At 42.0% G+C, this 22109-nt stretch overlaps 1 protein-coding gene across 6 annotated transcripts in view; it reads left to right on the top strand.

Moving 5' to 3' along the window:
- Window positions 1–22109, top strand: part of PCBP3 (poly(rC) binding protein 3) — a 65126-nt gene that overhangs the window by 35131 nt on the left and 7886 nt on the right. For 2 of the 6 annotated variants that reach the window (XM_053362571.1, XM_053362584.1), the window contains exons 5-8: window positions 7369–7410; window positions 12711–12786; window positions 13609–13668; window positions 20389–20441. In XM_053362571.1, coding sequence (XP_053218546.1) covers window positions 7369–7410; window positions 12711–12786; window positions 13609–13668; window positions 20389–20441 — 231 coding nt within the window. Of the gene's footprint in view, window positions 1–822; window positions 967–7368; window positions 7411–12707; window positions 12787–13608; window positions 13669–20388; window positions 20442–22109 lie in introns of all 6 variants that reach the window. The other 4 variants (XM_053362563.1, XM_053362577.1, XM_053362592.1 and 1 more) reach the window with 3 other exon arrangements.

Here is a 22109-nt window from a genome sequence, read left to right as displayed (position 1 = left end):
GGCAGGGTCCTAGAGCCCTCCTACAATCTTCCCAAAGCTGGGAAAGCACTAGCTAGGATTTGCAATGGAGCTGGACAGGCCTACAGGAATTCTAGGCATGTATGGAACACAGGTATACCACCTAAAACTCCTCAAAATCACAATGGTCTTCTGTCATATTCTAGTACAGCCTAACACCTTTACCTTACACCCTAACACACAAAAGTTAGTTCAAACAGTGGAATAGGGTTGCGAAATGTAGAATAGGCATAGATTACATTGCAGTAGTCCTCAAATTTTGAGGTAGTGAAGGCATGCTAAGTTCCCATCTTATATTAGACAGAGTGCAGCTCTTCCAGGTGGACCTGTCATGGATGTGAAAGAGCTGTGAAAATGAATCAACCTGAAATACATTCAAAATAAAAGCTTTAGGAAATTTAATTTCTAAGAACAGATGCAGAAGGCAAACCTGTGAACCAGAATTCCCTGGTTCAAATCTTACCTCAGTTTTGAATTCACTGGATGGGTTTAAAAGTGATGATTTTGTAGGTTTGTTGGAAGGATTCCTAAGACGAGGTATGTGAGATACTTTGAACACTCTATAGCAATGTATAAATTATAAATATTCCTTATATGGTAGAACCATTCTTTCTGTTAAGTGATTATTTAGCTACTCTGTTGTCTGGAAATTGGGCACGGTAGATTCATACATGGCATCATAGATCCACGTGCAGATCATGGTTTGATCTTTATGTGTTTGGTTGCTCTCTAACATTCTTTTTACTAACATTTCAGGAAATCTGGTCTAATGTTCTCTCTCCCTCTCCTTGTCCCTTTTCCTAGTCCCCACCGAAAGGTGCCACCATTCCCTATCGCCCAAAGCCCGCCTCCACCCCTGTCATTTTTGCAGGTGGTCAGGTAAGAGCCGACCCGCTTGCGGCCTCCACTGCCAACCTCAGCCTTTTACTGCAGCACCAGCCGCTGCCCGTTAGTGCTCTCAGGTTTTCTTGTCTTTTCACTTGCATGATGTCATCCCACTCATGTTGCGCCAAAGCACTTGGACTCAAAGCTCTTTATTGAACACAGGGTGTAGCTTCTTCGTCCTCCAGATAAGAGGCATGAAAGCCATTTAGCACAGCTAAAGCTAACAGATAGTGGCTTCTGGTTCAAACAATACTCTCTACTGATCTCCTCCTTAAGCACAACATTGGAAAAGAGAATGACGCTTCCTGCGGAACCCTCAAAGCAAGCCTCTCCCGCTCTGTAGCCACTCTTGAGTGGGATGTTTGAATAGGGTGTATGTGTCCATTAAAATGGATGGAACAGCAGGAATGATAGCTCATTAGGAGTGGGGTAGTTAGACAGTTCCTGAATCTCTAAGCCACCCTATAACAAAAGTTATAAGGTAAAATCATGGGCATCACATTTGATTTTGTTCATTAACGCCACATCCCAGTGTGAGTCTAGTGGCTTGAGACAAGCATGTTAGGTGCATGGGAAGGCATGTTTTTGCTGACATGAATAGGAGAACAAACTCTGGAGGACAGGATCCTCATTAAGGACACATTTTAATGTGCTTTGCAGGGTGTGCTTGCAAGTGCTTTGACTTGCATAGTTGTTCATTTCGTCCTGCAATTTTTGAGCATATGCTTATTTTAAGAATTTCAGTGCTCACAAAATCACAAAGATTACACAGAAGCGCATTAAAGAGTTCAAAAAGCAGATTTAAAAATAAGAGAAATGAGATCAAACATAAAGCATATCTCAACAGAACTCTAAATGTTTCTGTGCTAAATAGTATTGAATAGCCACGTTTGAGCAATAAATGCAAATTTGATAAGCTTCAAAAGACATTCCAAGTGCAGAGGGGTCTGTTTGAAATTTTTGTCTCTTGATTATTTAACTAATTTCAGTACAATTACTCAGTTTTCTCCAGGGCCATTTTACATTAGTATCTAATTGAAATATTTTTTTTTTTCATTGCGACAGAGTCCAAAAATGGTACTCACAATGAAAAAGCAATGCAGTAGATTAAAATAAACTAATCATGTGTTTGAGTCTCCAAATCTTGACATTAAACTCAGGCTGTAAATTAACGGAACCAAATAACACATTACACTGGACTTCCTTCTGCAAAAAGCTTTCACAAGGGAGACTGATTTGAGAGATTCAGCTCACAAAAAATGTGCCAGGTTGTTTTTCCTTGCACTTTGAGAGGTGGGTTTTAAGTTGGGTGGTGAGCAAAGGATTAAGGCACTTCCCTGTGCCATGAACCCAGTCCAAATCACACCACCACCTCTGGGCTATTTTTTGAAGAAGAAAATTATGTGAGAAATTCCAGATACAGAATTCCAACATACCATTCAGTTTGGCTCTATAAAGGAACCAGTTCATTTTTGTATCATACTTGTTATTTTAGCAGACACAATAAAAATCATAAGCGTATGCTTATTTAATGGATAAGAGTCCACCAAAATCATAACCAGTGCTATTGATTGTAAGAAAAGTATGGAACCACATGATGCAAACACATCAATTCACAGCAAGATTAGAAATAATTAAATGTTTTATAAGCATATTCTTGCAAGTTGCCAAGTAGTAAAACTGGAAAATTCATGTTGTTCCTCCTGAGTTAATGAACAGGATTTGCATACTCATACCTCACCAACTAAATAAATCTCTGCAGATTTTTATCTACCTAGATATTGTGCCTGACCACAAATGTTACCTCTGTTCTGTGCATTCGTGCTGATTTTTTGGGAGGATAAAAATGCCATAATGGCCCCTATCGCTTGTTTATCACTCTTTACCCAGTATTTGATCCATGATGCCTTTTCTCTAAAATAGCAACCTAATGAAAGAGCTTTGGGTCCAGTTTATGCTTCTCAAAAGGGAGAGTAAGACAGAAGGAACACTGCCAAATCATACTAAGAAATAAAGTGTTTGGGATCCTCATCTGTTGATCTGTTGCGTGTCGAGGTCCCCAGGGCCACCCCAATAACTCACACATCACACAGAATTTTTTGTTTAAGATTTTTGGCATAATTTTGGCCACAACTTTATTAAAATACAAATTTGTGAGTGGTTGCTTAGGCATTGGTTGCGACTATCTGCCCCCACCATGGGGGACAGACTGACATTCCGCACGATGTGAAAGTCAGAATAGGAGAATACACTTGGGGGTAGCGACGGAGCAGGGAACCTGCCCCCACCCCAAATGCAACCAGGAGCTCATTGCTATGGCCCGAGCCCCCTTGACAGAGTGGACAAGCAATAGTTAGCCCCCAATTCCTTTAACGGAATCCCTTGCAGCAGCAGCATTAGAGGGGCAGGCACTCAACCTACCAAGGGCAGGCACTCAACCACTGCCCCTCAACCAACCAAACCATAAACCAATGCCTAACTGCAACCTTACAAGTTGTGACGATTTGCTGCACAGTAGGCAAAAACCAAATGGCCCCAGCCAATCAGCCAGATGGACAAAATTCCTACCGGGCCCCTGCCCCAAGAGCAGACGACCCCATGACAGGCATAGCAAGGTCAAAGCGAACCACCCTAATTCTAGGGAGTGGGGGGGGGACAGGCAATCCGATGCACAGGCGAAAAGAGGAAGCCCTAGCCTCGTGCAAGGAGTTTTAGCATTTCTGGCTGTCAATCAACAAATGGCAACATGAACTTCTTCCCAACAACAAGGGAAGCCCCAATCGCATCAGTGGCCAACAATCAATTATCCCGCCCCCAACTTTGGAGTGTCCTGGCGGCCCCCACCGCAACACGTGCTCTCCATGAAGGAGAACACGCTTTATGAGGGCTAGGGAGTCCCAAGCAATAGCAGCCTGCTTTTTTGTCAGGGCTACCAAGACCGTTAACAAGACAATTCAGTACAAAATAGAATAAAAAACAATGCACCTAAGTATAGGATGGGAGCAAATGGGTGTTGGCATCCACCCAGCAAAGGAGGTGATTTTTAATTGCAGCCCCATCTCCTAATTCTCCTAATACTTCTGCAGGACTCCTAATGGGGTGTGTGTGTTGCAGGGTGCTATGAGGGGACTAGAAATTGCTGAGAATTTCTTTCCTCCTCCCCTGTTCCACTGACAGATGCCCGCAGACACTCATAGCTCACATCACAATTCAACATTTGGCAAAACAAAAGCATGGCAAAAACAAAATCCAATTCAGCTGTCAGTGAATAGAGTGTTTGGCACATGAGAACAGTAGCTCCTAACATAGAAAGGTAGGTGCAACCCTTTCCCCATGTCTTCTGAGGAAATACCTTATTGCTAAATTCTCAGATCTCGCAAATTACTTTTTTGGTGTCGTCCAAATTGAACAGCAACCCATTTTAGAAGGCATTCTATGTTTCCTTATATACACAAAAATGGCATATGCATTTGGGTGCGTATAGGGGATTGATTGTTTTAGTATATCATACTTTGATCTGAACTGCAGAACAACCAACATTGGAGTTACGGTGGTAAAAGCTGGCCTCTCCTTTCAGTCAAGCTTCCAGGAGACTTGATTTCCAAGTCAGGCTTAGGCAAACTTTGCCAGTATCACTAACAAATATTTGGGAATGTGTACATTTAAGGGCGTATTAAAATGAGGGGAAACGTTTAAATTTAAAAGGGGGGGAAACCAGTTGATTTGGAAATCAATATCTGGCAGCGTTTCCAACCCAAGTCTCAAGCACTGCTCAGTTCTTTTCAGCCTCCATTTCTGACTCTGATTTGAGGATTTCCTCTTTCTCAAACTTTTACCTCTTAAATCCAGTTCCTTTTTTTCAAAGAGTTAGATATCTATTTTCCTTTGCTGTTGTTACTCTCCCTTTGCAAGTGGTTGTCCATTTTTATCCCATTTATATTGGAATTGTCTTTAAATCACTTTAACTTATAAGAAATGCCTTCCTGAACAATAAGCTTCTTTGGCAGAAAGGCATCTTTAGTTGTAGTTATTTATACAGTGTGTTGTTCATTTCCATTATATTCAAGAAACAGAAAAGGGTTTATTTTAGGGCAACTGCAAAACTTTATTTAGAAATTCTTGATATAAAACAAGGCAGACTCTTAAGGTTGTATCCAGTGAAATTATTCCGTTAGCTCAGGCACTTCTGCCTGTGCATCAGGACTTCCTTTCCCTGTGTGCCCTCAACCCTCTAAAGCAGATTTGGGGGAACACATGGGGAGAGAAGCGTGAGGGACGCCAACATTAGCCCTAGTGCTAATAGGATGATTTTGTTGGAGACAGCCCTCAGATTAAGAGATTAATATACACTTCTGAACCAAGAGCCTGGCTCACTCATAAAAATTACAGCTGTGCATTTGTGTTGTCTCTAGTTTAGGATCATGTAAAATACATGTGTGTAGAAAATGGGGTAATATTGCATATTTATAAACCAACTACATAGAAGAGGAATTGTTCTTCTCCAGGATGTGAGACTGGGATTTTGCTTCATCTGTGCACGGGCTAAGGAACTGTATAGCATTACAGACTTCTTAGCAGCTGACATGTCCAATACTAGGCTATGGTTTTAAGGAATTCTAGTGGAGTAGCTGTGACAAATTAATGTAAATTTTAGACTGGGTGCTTTGGCACATTTTGGTGTGTTCTCCTAGCAGCATTCATATTTGAGCAAGATTCAGAAGGTGAATATTTGAGATCCAAGATCATGGCTTTTGAGAGGAGCTACTGGAAAACGTTGGACATGGGGATATTTAGCCCAGCCATAAACTCATGGGGGGGTGTTGCTCCTGTCTCTAACAACTAACAAGGGCAAAGTGCTTTTATATGACTTGAAGTGGGCCATTAATACAACAAGGGGGTTGTAGTCCAACTTCAAAAATTCCATTCATGCAGTAAACACAGCGTGTAACAGAAATGCACAAGAAATATTAGAGCTGTTGTTGTAAACTACTTGCAAACTACGTGGCCGAGCTACGTTGTCCACAAGAATGTATGGTAGCCTGAAAGGAATGAAGTAACCCTAATATTGCCAAACTAGGGGATTGTGCAACTGAAAGGCCACACTACAAAGCTTGGGGGCTTCTCCAGCTTGGGGGGTCAGAAGTTCTGTTAGACAGGACTAGGCACAGGTCACTGCTCAGAACTCGTGCTCCTCTTGATCCATTCTGAAGTGATCTTAGCAATGCAGATTTTTTATTTTGGGTAGGAATGAACATGGGGGAGGATGATTGAGGTCACAGCCATTAGTTCTGCCCCAATACTTCCTGCATTCAAGGTATCATTTGCACAGAAGCCTCTGCATGTACACCTGAATGTGTGTACGCTTTCTACATGTGAACCCTGGGGAAAAATAAGGGCATGGACCACCTGCAAAAGACACTCTGAAGGACCTATGGGTATAGAGTGGCTAATAACAACAACAACAACAACAACAACAACAACAACAACAACAACAACAACAGTCATTTCTACCCAGAATAAATACTTGAACAGGATGTCAATTCACAGAAACAGTTCCTCTGATGATCTGCTGTGTCTTATCATTGGTGTCTTGAGGCAGTAGTATTGGATGAACCTCTAAGAATGAAGAGATGAAATATGCACTGAATCTGTGCGATATAATTGTCACACCAAACAGCAGCTTACTGGGGGTAGAGTGGATATGGGGGTAGAGTGGATTAGAGACAAGAGAGAGAGAGAGATAGTAAAGATGTCACCAAGTGATTTTTCTTATTATGCAAGGATCACTGGAACATGTTGAGATGCCACAAACAAATGAGAAGATTGAAATTCACCATGTGCTGGCTCAATTCACTTTTCCTCAGTTGAGACATTCTGTAGTAGCTCTCAATCTTCTTGCACATCTGTGTTGTTTCAGAGCATTCAAAACTGACAGAAGTGGAATTACCTGTAATGGCCTTTGTGTATCAGCATATGTGTGTCAAACTCTGAATTAATTGTTCAGTCTCCTTAACCACAGCTTAATCTTTGTCCATATGTGGCCCGCTCCCTGGCACACATTTGGTCTGAGTAAACCAGTTCCACAGATATTATACCATGCAGAATGCCAGTTCTGCAGTTATAAAGAAGGCTGAATTTGACATTCCATATTGAACGCTAGTAGAAGTTTTAAGTTTTATGACATTATTTGATAATGAAGGCTCAAGAGCCCTTACAGTGGGCAACTGGCTCTCAGTTTTATTAAATGTTTCATTAGGTACATACATTTTGTCACTGTATATGACAGTGTATTTGATATGAATGTCTAAATCTGTCTAGAAGAACAGATGAGCTTAAGATACTTGGTGTATTACCATAGGGATGAGAGAAAATTATAAAACTAATTAGTTCCCTCCAACTGTGGTGTAAGTAGTCATTAGACACTACTGACAAATTCTTACACTGCGTGTTGTTTCTCTCTTGCAGGCCTATACAATTCAGGGACAATACGCTATTCCACACCCAGATGTGAGTTTTACCTTCATTGTTTGTATAAGAAGTTTGCTTTCTTATGTCATCTGCATGCTACTGCCAAATGCAACAAATATTAATATTAGAAATTAATATTAATACAACTTTTCTCAAAGTAAATGGCCGTGTGTAGTATTGGTATTAGCCTTTAACCTATTAGCACTCAACTATACTTCTGCTGAGGACTTGGCCTGTTGTGAAATTATTGAAATTATTCTGTGCTATCCCTTTGCTACATTGTGTGTGTGTAAGTGTGTGTACAACACACAAACACACACACACAAATATGCATTTTGTGCCTCAAATATTGGCCATTCAAAACCTTTCCCTCTGCTTCTCCTTCCCCATAAATTGCCCGCAAACAGATGCACCATTCTAAGTTATACATTTGCTTATTTGATAATATAGAGACTATACCCAGAATTGTTAATCATTGTGTGCTTCTCTCAGACTTCACTTCCTGAGTGATTCTACAATCTGTCATTGTAGATATCCTCAGTTATAATGGAAAAGATGTCTGAATACCTGATGATGCTGAAACCCTTCCTCCCAAACCTAGGGGAAAGAAATAATGTTTAAAGTTGGTCATTGTTATTCATGTTCTGGCACCCTGTCCATGGCAGAAAGTGAACAGATGTACTTATATACTTAGCAAAGGTTTGATTTCTTTCTTATGCATCGTCATCTCTGAAAAGAAATATAAGCCACACCTAGACATAATCTTCTAATGTTATTTGGAAATGTTTCTTTGGTGAGGTTAGAGATTGGCAGAGAGAATGAATTTGTATTGGGGCGGCACCATGCCAGCCTATAGGAGGGAGCTCAGTTTTACTTCTTCTTAAACAACTCTTGTGTTTAGCATAACACAAAGAAGCATTCCTGCTTTGCCTTCTTCTGGAAATGAGAAGGCATCTTTTCGTATGGAGATATGTGGGCCTTCACCTGTTATCTGAAGTGGTATAACCAGGGCTGAGCCAAAACAGCTAAATAGACAATATAATATTCTGAGATTTTTTTAAAATTTCCTTTTGGGGGGCTTACTGCCAATGATGGAGAATTTCAGGCAGAGGGGAGACTAAACAGTAGAAAACCTCTCCCACTTCTCCACCCACATATAAGGTGGGGAAATTTGCTTGCAACAGTCAATTCAACCCAATATTATTATTATGAATATTACTGAAAGTATCCATGGCCTCCACCCCTTCCAGTCTCACACCCTTAGCTCATTGCACACTTCGTCTATCAATAGGAACAAACTATAGAGTTTCATTCAACATTAAATGAACCCAAAGTGGGTTTTCGTGGAAGGGAGGGCAAAATCTGAGAATTTCCGTTTAGTCACCAACCCAAACTGTTGAATGGTGCAAAATGGTGAAATGTCTATCACAGCCTTACAGCCCAGAAACAGCATGGAGAGGTACTTTTTGCTCAGTCTTGGGGGCAACCCAGACTCAGGCCTAGAGAGAACTTGGCCTCAAGTTTTGCATTGGTCTGAGGATATGTGTTTGCAGTGGCAGCAGCAGCAGGAGGAGGAAGTTATTTTGGACAGTTTTCTTTTTGCATTCAGCTGGGTTGTATGGCTCACAGTGGCACAGTGTCGTGTCTTCTGTCAGGTAAGCCAAGTGACAGGAAAAATTTGGAAAGGAACTGAAGATAATAATAAGGAACCTGCCACTGTGCCCAGTGTATAGCAGGGGCATGAATACTGTGAACAGGAATCTTCACCTCACCAAATACATCTCTAATCAGAAATGGTACAGAAAAGACCAAAAATTAGAAACACTTTTCAGATGATGAAAAGTTAACTCGTTAGGTTAGAAAGTAGGAGGCGCGTACCCCACAGATGTGGCTACAGTTGGGTCTATTGACTTGTTGTGAAGAGGACCTTGTTGAGAGGACCTGGCGTGTCCGTTGGACAAGGCAGTGGGGATAATCATGGTGGGAATAGCATGAAACAAGGCTGGCACTGCTGTTTGCTTTCATCCCAAGCCACCCTCTCATCCTCAGACAGGAAATGTACAAGTCCTCTTCCTGCTACAACATAAAATATTCCAGTTAAGCTACTAACCAAAGGGGAACTTCATAATAATAGATTTACACAGCAACCAGAAATGGCGCTTCATTAATTCAAGTGGTTGCTTCATTAATTCAAGTGGTTGAAATGGCAGGGCATTATGTGAAGGGGAAAATTCTGCTACATTTAAAAAAAAAGCTTCCTTAGTGGTCCTGTAATAGATATGCATCAGAAGGCAGCTCATAACCTCTAAAAGTCATAAATGGCAAGAGCATAGGGCTGATGGCAAGGGATGTCACAGGCATTAGCCAAAAGGTACTTGTGACATTTGTACAATTTTTTAAAAAATGATCAGAGCTTTGGAAAGTATCACATTTTCCTAGAAACAAAATATTGCAGTTTGAAAGCTGGAAAAGTCAGATATCTCTACAAGACAAACATTACTCCCAAGGAAAACATCTCTATCTTACACAACTGACAAATGACAACTTGTGTACTCAATGCACAAAACAAAATTAGTAATTTAGGTTGCCATTGGCTTGCAGTGCAGAGAAAATTAGACTCACTTAATTCCCATTTCAGGAGGGCTTAATATAGAACTTGTCTTTCTGCAGATTGCTTCTCTGGCAGTCCTTTTTCTGAATACTGTACTTGTGCATATATTTATATAATTGTGTTTGGCTAGAAAAGGACAAGGTTCTCATGCTGCACCAGGATAATTTCAACAAACTATTGAGGAAAATCCCAATGCTTTTTCCTGCTATGTAATTCTTTGTTCTGCTGAACTTGTAGGCCAGGCCAGCCATAAATAAAGATTCTCCCTGCACATTGCTATGACCCTAAGTGAACTCGAGGATCACACCCAGAGCCTTGCCATTTTCATTTATTCTTGCTGGAATGTTTAGATGCTTGAGCAGTTTCTATTAATCTGTCTATGGTGTAGTTAAATGAATACCAATGCATTGGGGGGGGGGCTTATAAATTTATGTTAGAAAACACATTTGCCAAAAGGTTCTATGAATTATTACCTTTTTCTGTTTTGTGAGCATTGCATACATTGATTTCCTAATCTTCCACTGACAGTGTTCAACTTAACCATTTTTTTTCCAGTTAAGGTTTACTTTATAGCCCCAAGGTTCTAAAATAGCCTAGTGTGTTATATCAATGGTTTGATTTATCACAGAAGCATCAATATCATGAGATGGCGCACTGAGATTTTATACACCAACCCTTCTTTCAAAATTGTTTTGCATTCGAATTAAAGGAGTTTAGCTGATTAGTTATCTGGTGCTTAAAAAAATCTGTCTTATAACTGTTCTTCTTGCAGAAGGAGCCTCCCCACCCCCCACCCTACAGTTTTGGCGGGGGGGTCCATCTCCCCCCTCAGACCTTATGCTATAGCTGCTCCATTCCTCTCAGCTCTTGGTGGAACATTTTCAAGGGGCTGTTAAGGGAAGTCCAGTTTTCACCATATTTAATTTTGGATTGAACCCATTATGTTAAAAAGTATTTTGGATTTACTAATGAAAAAAATGACCCTATTTTCTTTCAAAATTATTTCCACTGCACTGAATAAAAGCCACATCTGGTGAAGTGGCTAGGAAATGTAGAAGAATATGCCACCAAGTGGGTTGAGCAAGACGAAGAAATTACACTGATCAGGAAATGCTGTGTCTCTCCTAGGAGACAGAAAGAGGACTTTCAAAGGAAACTCTCTATAGCTTTGAAATCTCTATAATTTCTTTTTTCATATATTCACACAGACCTTTTTTATTAAATCTACTGCTCTTACTACCAGAATTAGTGTGGCTGCATGCGGTGTAGGATAAGCCTAAATGAAGAAAGGTAGTGGAAATGGACAAGAAATCAAACTGTTATGTGCAGAAACCATGCAAACTGGACAAGGATGGTACAACAGGAAAAATGGTTCATTTCCTCCTTTCGCTGCCTCTGACCTTGGGAACATAGATAATTTGCTCTGAAAGATGCATTTCTTAAGGGTAAATTTCAATACATGGCGGACTTTTGAGGGTGATATTTGCTTGAGTTTCATTTGAAAAGTATTATTAGTTACTTTAGGTTCTGATTTCTATCTGTGAGCTTCTTTAAAAGTGGAGATAATTTGCATGCCATTTTCTTCTGGTGTTTTGCTTGCCAACTCTGACAATGGATTGAAAGCTCTATTTTTCAAACTCCCCTTTACCTTCCTACCTGTCTTCTCGAATAGCCTCCCAGGTGTTCTGCCTTCAGTGCTTCACCCTGACTATTACCAAACCAATGTCAGACTTCCCTGCATCCCTTCCCTCCAATATGCTGCAGGAGCAAGGGTTTTCCAGTTATTTTTGCCCAGAATTGAAAGTATAAGCTTCCCATGTCTTGCATTTCAGGGGGCTGCCCTGACTGGCTTGGTAGTATGTTCCTATGGCTGATTTGTTGTTCTTTTGCCATCTAAAGCAGGGGGCCAATGGGGTGCCCTTGAGATGTTGCTGGACTTCAGTTCCTGTCATCCCTGAGCATTGGCCGTGTTGGCTGATTGGAGTTGGGACTCCAACAACACCTGGAGTGCACCACATTGCCTACCCCTGAGGAATCGTATTACTCCCTGAGCCTGCACAGCAAAATTTTGAAAGTGGACATGCTTTGCCATTATTTTCCTTCTTGGGTAATAGCAGAGATGTCTTCCAGATGCACTCCTCTTTATGAGCTCTTTGTTAAGGGGCTCTTAGAAGTCTCTGAGCACAACAAGGGATGAACGGGGTCTGAAATACATACCTATTTTGGCCAAACCCACACACATTGGACTTTTCACCTGGCCTACATACTTCCTAAACCCGCACTAATGCTTGGGTCCCTAGAACGTTTCCTGCCTTGAGCACCAAATCCCAGCTCCAGTTCAGGAGCAGAATTAGCTCCTCTGCTAAGGTGCCCAACTTGGTGCTGAAAGTGCTTTATGTGTGCACTCTTGGTGGTCCAGATGTTTCCCAGTTTTGTTCCAGAAGATGCAAAGCAGAATTTTATTTAGTTGTTTTAGCTACAGGGATAAAAACACCAAAACTAGGCTGCTGTATTTCAGACCCTGATCGAGCACAACTGCCACAGATTTGGGCATTACTGTATTTACCCAGGCCAAGTCCTTCTGTTAAAGCTGTGTTTGCCATGTTTCCACATGGCTTCCTGGTGTTTTTTTTCCTTTTAATTATAATTTTGTTCTTAGTTTTTGGTGTGACTTGTATTCTATAACAATAACCTTCTTAGTTCTAATGTCCCTCCTACCCCTCAGCAGTTGACCAAGCTCCACCAGTTGGCTATGCAGCAAACCCCCTTTACTCCCCTTGGACAGACCACCCCCGCTTTCCCTGGTACGTACCCAAATACCCTTTACAGATTTCCTTCTCTTCTTACCTATGCAGTTTCTCTTTCTTTCTAAGTTCAATTTGTTTAACGGTTTTTTAAAAAATAGGATCTGTAACCAAAGTTGCAAGTATCAGTTTGAGATATGTTAAAGCACTAGAATAATAATCCAGTTTTTCTTCATTGTGGGTATGAGTTCAGTCCACTCATGGGCATTTTTATCTACTTTGCTCTTTACCTTCCTGAGAAATAGACAGGTTATGCGTCTGCAAGTCACCTGCTCATTTTGTCTGCTGCAAGACATCCATGTGGCCAACAACACTTTGTTTATGGGGGCATCGAAAGTGTCAGTTGAGAGGATGCAAATTCGTTCTGGTTCTCTGTCATGGTTTTGGTCACTGTTTGGTCACTGTTTCATTCATGTATTCAAAGACATGAATTCATTGTTAATTAATGTTTAGCAGGTGAAGCTCATGCTTTCATGAGAAATACTGAGAGGGAGCCGTTACTCTAGTGGATAAGCCCTTTATTCGAAGCATGGCGAAGACTTTAAGGGCTTCTGACAGAAACTTAGTAGGTGCTATTGTGCCTCACAAATGTTAGTAAATTATTAAGTAAAGTGAAATCATTTCAACAGAACACTCAATTAGTAGATACTACATTCCATGTATTACGTGTATCTATTTAATATATCTTCATTTCATTTGGGCGATCACAAAATGCGTGCTCTGCCATTTTGTTCATCATATTTTGAGCTTCCTAGATGAAGTGACATTGCTTATCTCCTTGAAGGCAAAAAACATTAAATCTGTTTCTTCTTTGCTCTTCAGGAGAAAAGCTGCCCTTACATTCCTCCGAAGAAGCTCAAAATCTGATGGGCCAATCATCAGGTAAAACAAAGGCTATAGGCAAATACACAGGGTACTATTTGCATTTATAAATATTTTTTCAATTGGATTCTGCCACTTTTGTAGCCACTTACAAATTGACTGCTCAAGTTATGCTGATGAGATAGTTTGACTCTCAGTGGGCATTAATATGTTAGTATAACACAATATGAACTGCTTAAGCTATAACGGTATACAGTGAATCCTATTTTTTTTTTTTAGAAAAACACTGGGATAAAATGAAATTGCAGAACTGAAATGTCTCCTCTTTTACAGAATAATTGCACTGTATAAGAACAGGATTTTGGCTCCTCCTGCTTTCTGTTTTCAGTCAACCTGTGAAACTACTCTCCTCTAAGCCTCTCCAACGTCCTATCAGTGGGTTTTTATAAGCAAATATTAATCAAATATTAAAAGCTTCCCTAAAGAGGGCTGTCTTCAGATGTCTTCTAAAAGTCTGATAGTTGTTTATTTCTTTGACATCTGATGGGAGGGTGTTCCACAAGGCAGCCGCCACTACCGAGAAGGCCCTCTGTCTGGTTCCCTGTAACTTCGCTTCTTACAATGAGGGAACTGTCAGAAGGCCCTCAGCGCTGCACCTCAGCGTCCGGGCAGAACAATGGGAGTGGAGACACCCTTTCAGGTATACTGGGCCAAGGCCATTTAGGGCTTTAAAGGTTAGCATCAACACTTTGAATTGTGCCCAGAAACGTCCTGGGAGCCAATGTAGGTCTTTCAGGACTGGTGTTATGTGGTCTCGGCAGCCGCTCCCAGAGGCCAGTCTAGCTGCCGCATTCTGGATTAGTTGTAGGTCTGCGTACGAGATGGAGCTGGTAGACAGCTGCCCTGGACACAGAATTGACCTGCTCCTCCATGGACAGCTGTGAGTCCAAAATGACTCTCAGGCTGTGCACCTGGTCCTTCAGGGGCACAGTTACCCCATTCAGGACCAGGGAATCCTCCACACCTGCCCGCCACCTGTCCCCCCAAAAACAGTACTTCTGTCTTGTCAGGATTCAACCTCAATCTGTTAGCCACCATCTATCCTCCAATCGCCTCCAGACACTCACACAGGACCTTCACCGCCTTCACTGGTTCTGATTTGAAAGAGAGGTAGAGCTAGGTATCATCTGCAAATTGATGAACACCCAGCCGAAACTCCCTGATGATCTCTCCCAGCGGCTTCATGTAGATGTTAAAAAGCATGGGGGAGAAGATGGAACCCTGAGGCACCCCACTAGTGAGAGCCCAGGGGTCTGAACACTCATCCCCCAACATCACTTCCTGGACACGGCCTAGGCGAAAGGAACGTAACCACTGTATGACAGTGCCCCCCAGCTCCTAGCCCCTCTAGATGGTCCAGAAGAATGTTGTGGTCGATGGTGTCAAAGGCCGCTGAGAAATCCAGCAGAACTAGGAAACAGCTCTCACCTTTGTCCCTAGCCCGCCGGAGATCATTGACCAGTGCAACCAAGGCAGTTTCAGTCCCATGTCTGAATCCTGATTGGAAGGGATCCAAATGGTCTGCATCCTGCAGGCGTGCCTGGAGTTGTTCAGCAACCACCCGCTCAATCACCTTGCCCAAGAATGGAAGATTTGAGACTGGGCGATAGTTGGCCATATTGGCCAGGTCTAAAGTTTTTATTTTAAGAAGCGGTTTAATAACTGCCTCTTTCAGCGGGTCTGGGAAGGCTCCCTCACAGAGAGAAGCATTCACCACTCTGCAGAGCCCAGAGCCCATCCCTTCCCGGCTCGCTTTTATGAGCCAGGATGGGCAAGGATCAAGGAGACAGGTGGTTGGTTTCACTCGTCCAAGCAGTCTGTCCACATCCTCAGAGGTAACAGATTGGAACTGATCCCACACAACTTGACCAGACAGGACTCTAGCACTCTCCTGCCCCAGTCCTGCTTCCACAGTAGCATCTACCTTCTTCCGAATCTGAGTGACTTATCTGCAAAAAAAAAAAAAAACTTTGCAAAATCATTTCAGCAGATCTTGGGGCCTTTACCGGGCCCCAATGGCACAGGTGGTTCCGTTAAATTGTGAACCACCTGAAAGAGTCTCTTGCTGCTATTTTCTGCAGATGCAACAGAGGCGGTGAAGAAAGTCTTCTTCGCCGTCGTTATCACCACTTGGTAGGCTCGATGTTGAGCTCTAACCCGTGTCCGGTCAGATTCAGAATGAGTTCTCCCCCACTGGCGCTCTAGCCATCTCAGTGATTGTTTCATCACCCTCAGCTCCGAGGAAAACCATGAGTCTCCATGCAATCGGAGAGGGTGCTTCGGGGCCAGACAGTCAATAGCCCTGGTTAGCTCTACCAGGGGCACCAGGGAATCAGCTGAAAGGCCATCAGCATGGGATAAAACATCCCCTACCACTCTCTGGAAACCATTTAGATCCATTAAGTGGCAGAGGCGGACCATCCAAATCAGTCCCACCTCCCTGCAGAGGAGAAGGGTCGCAGAGAAGTCCAGTTGCACCATGAAGTGATCCGACCATGGCACTTCATTGTTTTGCTTTTACTTAGTCAGATCACCCACATCAATAGAGGTAAACAACAGGTCTAAGGCATGTCCGCGACAATGAGTTGGGCCAGACTTATTCAGGGACAGCCCCATGGAAGCCATGCTTTCCACAAAGTCCCAAGAGGCCCCTTGTAAGGTTGTGCCGGCGTGGATGTTAAAATCCCCCAGGACAACCAAACTAGGTGCCTCCAGGAGAACATCCGCCACGACCTGAAGCAGCTCGGGCAGGGAATCCTTGGTGCAGCGGGGAGGTCGGTACACCAAAAGCAATCCTCTACTGCCGTATTGCCCAACTTCCGGAACATGCACTCAGAAAACTGGGTCTTCCCAATAGGACACCTGGTGTAAACTAATAACTTCCTAAAAATCTCTGCAACCCGACCACCACCACCATATGACCTGGGTAGCTTAAAATGCTTAAAATCCCCCCACCAAGCGTCCATTTGGTGTGAAAAGTCACAAGAGCCATATGAATACTTTCATGTTTTGCAGCACAACTTGTGTTAGAGAGGGATTCTGATAAAGAATAGCATTACAGGAGAATATGGTTAAAGCCCCCTCCTGAGCACCAGGTTTCCAATATGAATTGGGATTTAGTTTACTTTTTAAAATGGTGTCTCAGCTCCAGAGGTAGCCAAATGCTGCTGCTTACCTGTGTTTTCTTCAGCTGGGTCCTGAACCTAGTTTTGGGATTCTTAGTAAACAATCTGTGCTATAAGCCAGTCACGGGGAGTGTGCCTGGATGTTGTTATGTGAGATGTAGACATGAGGAAGCCTGGAATGCCTTGGGACCATGGGACTTGGGAGGAAGAGTTTGACTTTCTTCTGCTACCATGATCCCAAGAAAAATCACCTCTCCAAAGTTGTTTCTTGCATTTCAAGGGAAGCTCTCCTTGGTGCTGTCAGAAGCTTCCCTTGAAAGGCAGAGAGCAGCTTCAGAGGTGGGGAGTGGGCCTGCCAGGGACAGAGGTTCCTCCTTCCTCTCAGTCCTATGGCTGTTCAGGTTTCCCCATGTCTGCTGTTCACTTATTTAAAATGTACATGCTAATTTCATTCAGGCAATAAATGTCACATCTGGTTAAAATTAACGATGGCAAATATTCACATGTAATTTTCCTTGCTTATTTTCAAAAACAGCAAAATAAAATTTAAGAATTCAGTATTATCTGTGAGCATTACGTAGACCAGATCTAAGATTTGCCCCTGATCTAACACTGCATGAACACAGACTTTGGTGCTGGGAAGGCGTAGATACTGGTAGCTCTTTCAAGGAAGCTGGACTTCTGCTGATCAGCAATTCTGGGAGGGAGGGAGGAGTCTGAGTTCAGTTCTCCACCAGATTGCTTGTTGGGTGTTAGCAAATGGGCAAATAAGAGGCTGTTTCATTATAAGATCATGGAGAGGCAAACTGCCATATTAGAACTGGAAGCCTAAGGAATCACAGAAGTAAGTGATGAACTAGAGAATAAGCACGCTAACTTCATTTTCTTTAAATGTTGAAATTATAAGTCTTGCTTTTATTTCGCATTATATTGCTTGTAATTTGCAGCAGATCTGCTTCCATGCACGGTCAAAGGGAGCAGCCTAAAAGGAAAGTTGTAGTTGAGCGTGCAGCCTTGAATCTTTGTGCAGTCCAAGGAATCTTTCCTTTCAACCTAATAATAATAATAATAATTTATTATTTATACCCCGCCCATCTGGCTGGGTTTCCCCAGCCACTTATCTGAGGCCATTGTGGATAGGACATTAACTAATGCAAAACTAGGCTGAAATAAATTGGATGAAAACCTCCAGGCAGCCTCTTTTGCTGCAACATTTTATAAATCACGCAGAGTGATACAGATACAGACCTCTTCTTACTGCCTCTTCTTATCTTTGCAACCAGCTCCAAAAGAAACAAGGAAAGCTTCCATGTCAGTGGGTTGGTCTCTAAATTTACACTTATTCTTTCAAATGAGTATCTGGAGCAAGAATGGGATATCTGGCCTTCCAGATGTTGTGAAACTCCCTCATCTCTGACCATTGTCCCTGTGGACTCAGGCCAATGAGAGTTGGAGTCTGGCAACATCTGGTGGGCCGACTACAGGTTCAGAATAATTATGTGAGAACTGTTAAGTTCCATGGAAAATCATATTTTTGCAGGCAAATATCCATCTTCTTTTGGGAGAAATGAATTATACATTCCTTGCTTTTTCAACATGGTGTTGAAATTGCATAAAGTAAATTTGGCACTGGAGATGTGCTGTATAAAGAGTGAATCATTATGACTGAGGTGGTCAGGAACATGTTCTCATTCTTCAAGTCATTGGGTTGGATACTAAGAACTTTGAGTGAAAGGAAAACGTTGGCTAGCATTGTTCTGCAAATACTTGCTCAAAAGACCAAGAATTCACACCAGGCTTTATAGCGCTTCTCATGCATTCACTTGTGCTACCGATCGTGCAAGGCGAACAACACGTCTGGATTTAGTTTCACTTTTCTTGCTGTAGTGTGAGGTGGAAAACAGCTGTTCTGTGACAGGTAGGTAGCAGTGTTGGTCTGCTGTAGTCGAAACAAAATAAAAAAATTCCTTCCAGTAGCACCTTAGAGACCAACTAAGTTTGTTATTGGTATGAGCTTTCGTGTATCTGAAGAAGTGTGCATGCACACGAAAGTTCTTACCAAAAACAAACTTAGTTGGTCTCTAAGGTGCTACTGGAAGGAATTTTTTTAAGCTGTTCTGTGAGTGAGAGGCAGTTTTGCATATGGGGCAATTTGAGATGGAGCAAGTTACTTTGTGGAAGTTTTCACAGTTCTTTGACTTTTCTAAAAAAGAATACTGTGGTTTCAAATTGGGTACAACTTATTCAATATATATAGCATTACATATAGGGGTAGGTAGACTGTTTTTTAAGATGACAGCGTATAAATTAGAAGATCAATATATATTTCAGTCATTGATTTCAAAGCAGAAATCTCTTGTCTTGTGACCTATTCCTACAAGAAATAAATGCAATAATAAAGACTAATAGATGTGGCAAAATACAGTAGCAGCAGTGGGAAAGAGCTTGACCACAATCCCAGGGACTGATGATAAGCTACGACAAACTTTAGCTTTGGACTGGGAGTGGGGAGCAAAGCTGGACAGTCAACACATTTGCACAGTCTGGGTAAGCCAAAATTTCACTGACTGTGTTGCCTGAACTGCGCCAATTAATGAACACTCCCTGATTCAGTGAGTGGTCATGTTGTCAGCTCAAAAATTATTTCCTGTTTGTACTGCTTAAACCTGATTAATGCCATCATCAGGCTAATGCATTCATCTACTGTGGAATTGATGGTGATGGACCTTGAAATTGAAACAATATAAGCTATTACAGCCGGAAGCAGCAATGGTTCTGGATACCATTTGCTGGAAACCACAGAAGGGGAGAGGGCTCTTGTTCTGGAACCCTGCTTACTGGTTCTCCATAATGGGTATCTGGTTGGCCACTGTGAGAACAGGATGCTGGACTGATCCAATGGCCTGATCCAGCAGGCTCTTCTTACATTCTTACTTGCTCATAGCAGCCAATATGACAGGAAATTTTGCTTCCCCCCTCCCCAGTTTATACCTTTGGCCTTCACGCCACTTACCTCTGGAGTACATTTGCAGTAGAACTCTATCCTTATATTGGGTTTGGTGTCAAGATATGTTCCATGCTTGTCAGGGGCATCAGCATAATGCAAAGTGGGTAGCAATGTGGGAACCAATTTGTTTATGTTTGGCAACCAAAACAGTCTGGGTGGAGAGACTGAATACGATGTGCTTCACAAAATGGACTTCTGTGGCAGACATTGCATCGTGGCCTGGACATGTTCTCCCCAACACTAACCCCAAGGTACCACAAGGTCCTGGCTGTGTTTTTGCTCTGTTGATGAGCAGCAACTTTTTGAGCCAACTGTTAAGGAATGGTGAGGTGAGGATACGGTACCTATGGAGTTTGTAATGATTTGTATTAGAACCAAATGGGCAGGTTAAGAGAGAACTGGTTCTAGGAGCTCTAGGTTAGTTGTATTAGTGCTTTCCTTTTTACTTTGCCGAAACATGTTCCTTCCTTACCCTCTGGCCCTGGTGCAGTCTGAGAAATTCACAAGGTCTGCTATTTTGGTGGGATACCAGACGCTGTGCAGTGCTATGTCTTCAAGCTATAACCATTTTCCCTTGCATATGCTCAGGTTTGGATGCCAGTCCCCCGGCCAGTACTCATGAACTCACCATTCCCAATGATGTGAGTATCGCATCTCAATGCTCTCCATACCATTTTAAAAACATGTTTCTCTACAAATGACATCTAGGACATTTAGCAAAAGCCCAAGCATTAATTCCAGGCATATTATTTCAAAGTCTTTTAACAAAGTACAGTTACTAAATTGAAAGGGGTGGAATAAAGAATTGGGGAGGGGGATTGCCTTGGCAACCTTTCTTCAGTAGTCTAGTCCTTAGGAAATGGACTGACATCTCTAGAGAACGACACCATTTTCTGACCCTTTCTGGTCCTACAGCATTAGAGGTTTGCCAGCTGCAGGCAGGTGCTGCCTCAGTAATTTCACAAGTTGCCTTATGGGATGAAAAGGGAGTTGTTTTTCTTGCCCATTCTGATCCTGACCTCTGTGCTGAGTGGTAATCAAAGCAGTGCAATTGGAGATGAGTTGGAAAATGGTGGGACTTACTTTGTGCATAGCTGTCAACTTTTCCCTTTTCTTGCGAGGAATCCTATTCGGAATAAGGGAATTTCCCTTAAAAAGGGGGAAACATTGACAGCTATGACTTTGTGGTGGGAGAGAAGTGGGAGGAATCGTGGCTCCATTTCTTCTTATCTGGGTATTGTATTCTAACAGGAAAGGTTGTGCTTCGTTGACTACTTGTTCATGCAAATATCACATTTGTTTCTAGATAAAAAGCAAGTAATTCCTCCCCTATTTTTAAAAACCAGTTTGACAGTTTATGAGAAACAGAACAGAACATATATAGTACTCCTTTTCAAATAGACCCTGCAGAAATTCTACATTTGATGCCGTTTAGAAAGGTTTTCATGCTGGCTATTTATTTATTTATTTATTTATTGTGACTTATTTCAGAGCACAGAAATGTAAATTGACCTCTCTTCCAGTCCACTCCAGCTGTGCTTATTTCACACATTATGAGTATGGTTTAGAACAGGAGTTCCCAAACGTTTTGGACCCAGGACAGCAGCACATTTGAAAATCTAAAAAATTGCTGTGAGCACCACAAAACACTAATTTCACAGAAGAAAAAAGAGCTATAATAGCTCCCTGTCCCAAGCAGACAAAATACCTCCACCTTTAAAAAAAAAATCAAATAAAACACAGAGGGAAGAAGTATACCCCCCCCCAATAACAAGCTATCTATCTGTCTGGAAAGACTAAAGGCCTTGGTGGACACCAAGGTTGGTTTCTGGGGGTACAGTGTCCCGGCCGTATGCACCGCACTGGAGACCCCAGGTCTGGAAACAGTTGAGAGCTAAGCAAGACAAAAACCATGGTGGAGTGCGTTTTAGAAAAAGACAGTGAAAAGGGTCTGACTGAAGTTTCTGAACATGCGTTTCCAGCTCCATGAAATTGTGGTTTTGTATCTATTGGCTTTGGAGAAAAGGTGCAATATAAATGTTATAATAAACAAGGTAGAATGTAGCTCTATCTTACTTGCAATTGTGAGCTTCCTGTCAATTTATCCTAGCTCATTAGAGGACCCTGAAAAGATTAAAAAGTTCCTATTTTAAACAGGCATAGGTCCTTCAGAGTCTCCTCTTTTCTATACTTTTCTTACGAAATTTCTAGAGCCAAAATGTACTGTTAGTGTTGGTTGACTTGAAAGACATAATTGTTTCTGGTATGCTTTTAATTTGTGGGGGCAATTTGCTTAGCAACAAACATTA

This window comes from Podarcis raffonei, chromosome 1, assembly GCF_027172205.1.
Source record: "Podarcis raffonei isolate rPodRaf1 chromosome 1, rPodRaf1.pri, whole genome shotgun sequence".
Lineage (NCBI taxonomy): Eukaryota > Metazoa > Chordata > Lepidosauria > Squamata > Lacertidae > Podarcis > Podarcis raffonei.
Note: the sequence above shows the minus strand (reverse complement) of the source record. Positions and strands in the feature narration are given on the sequence as shown.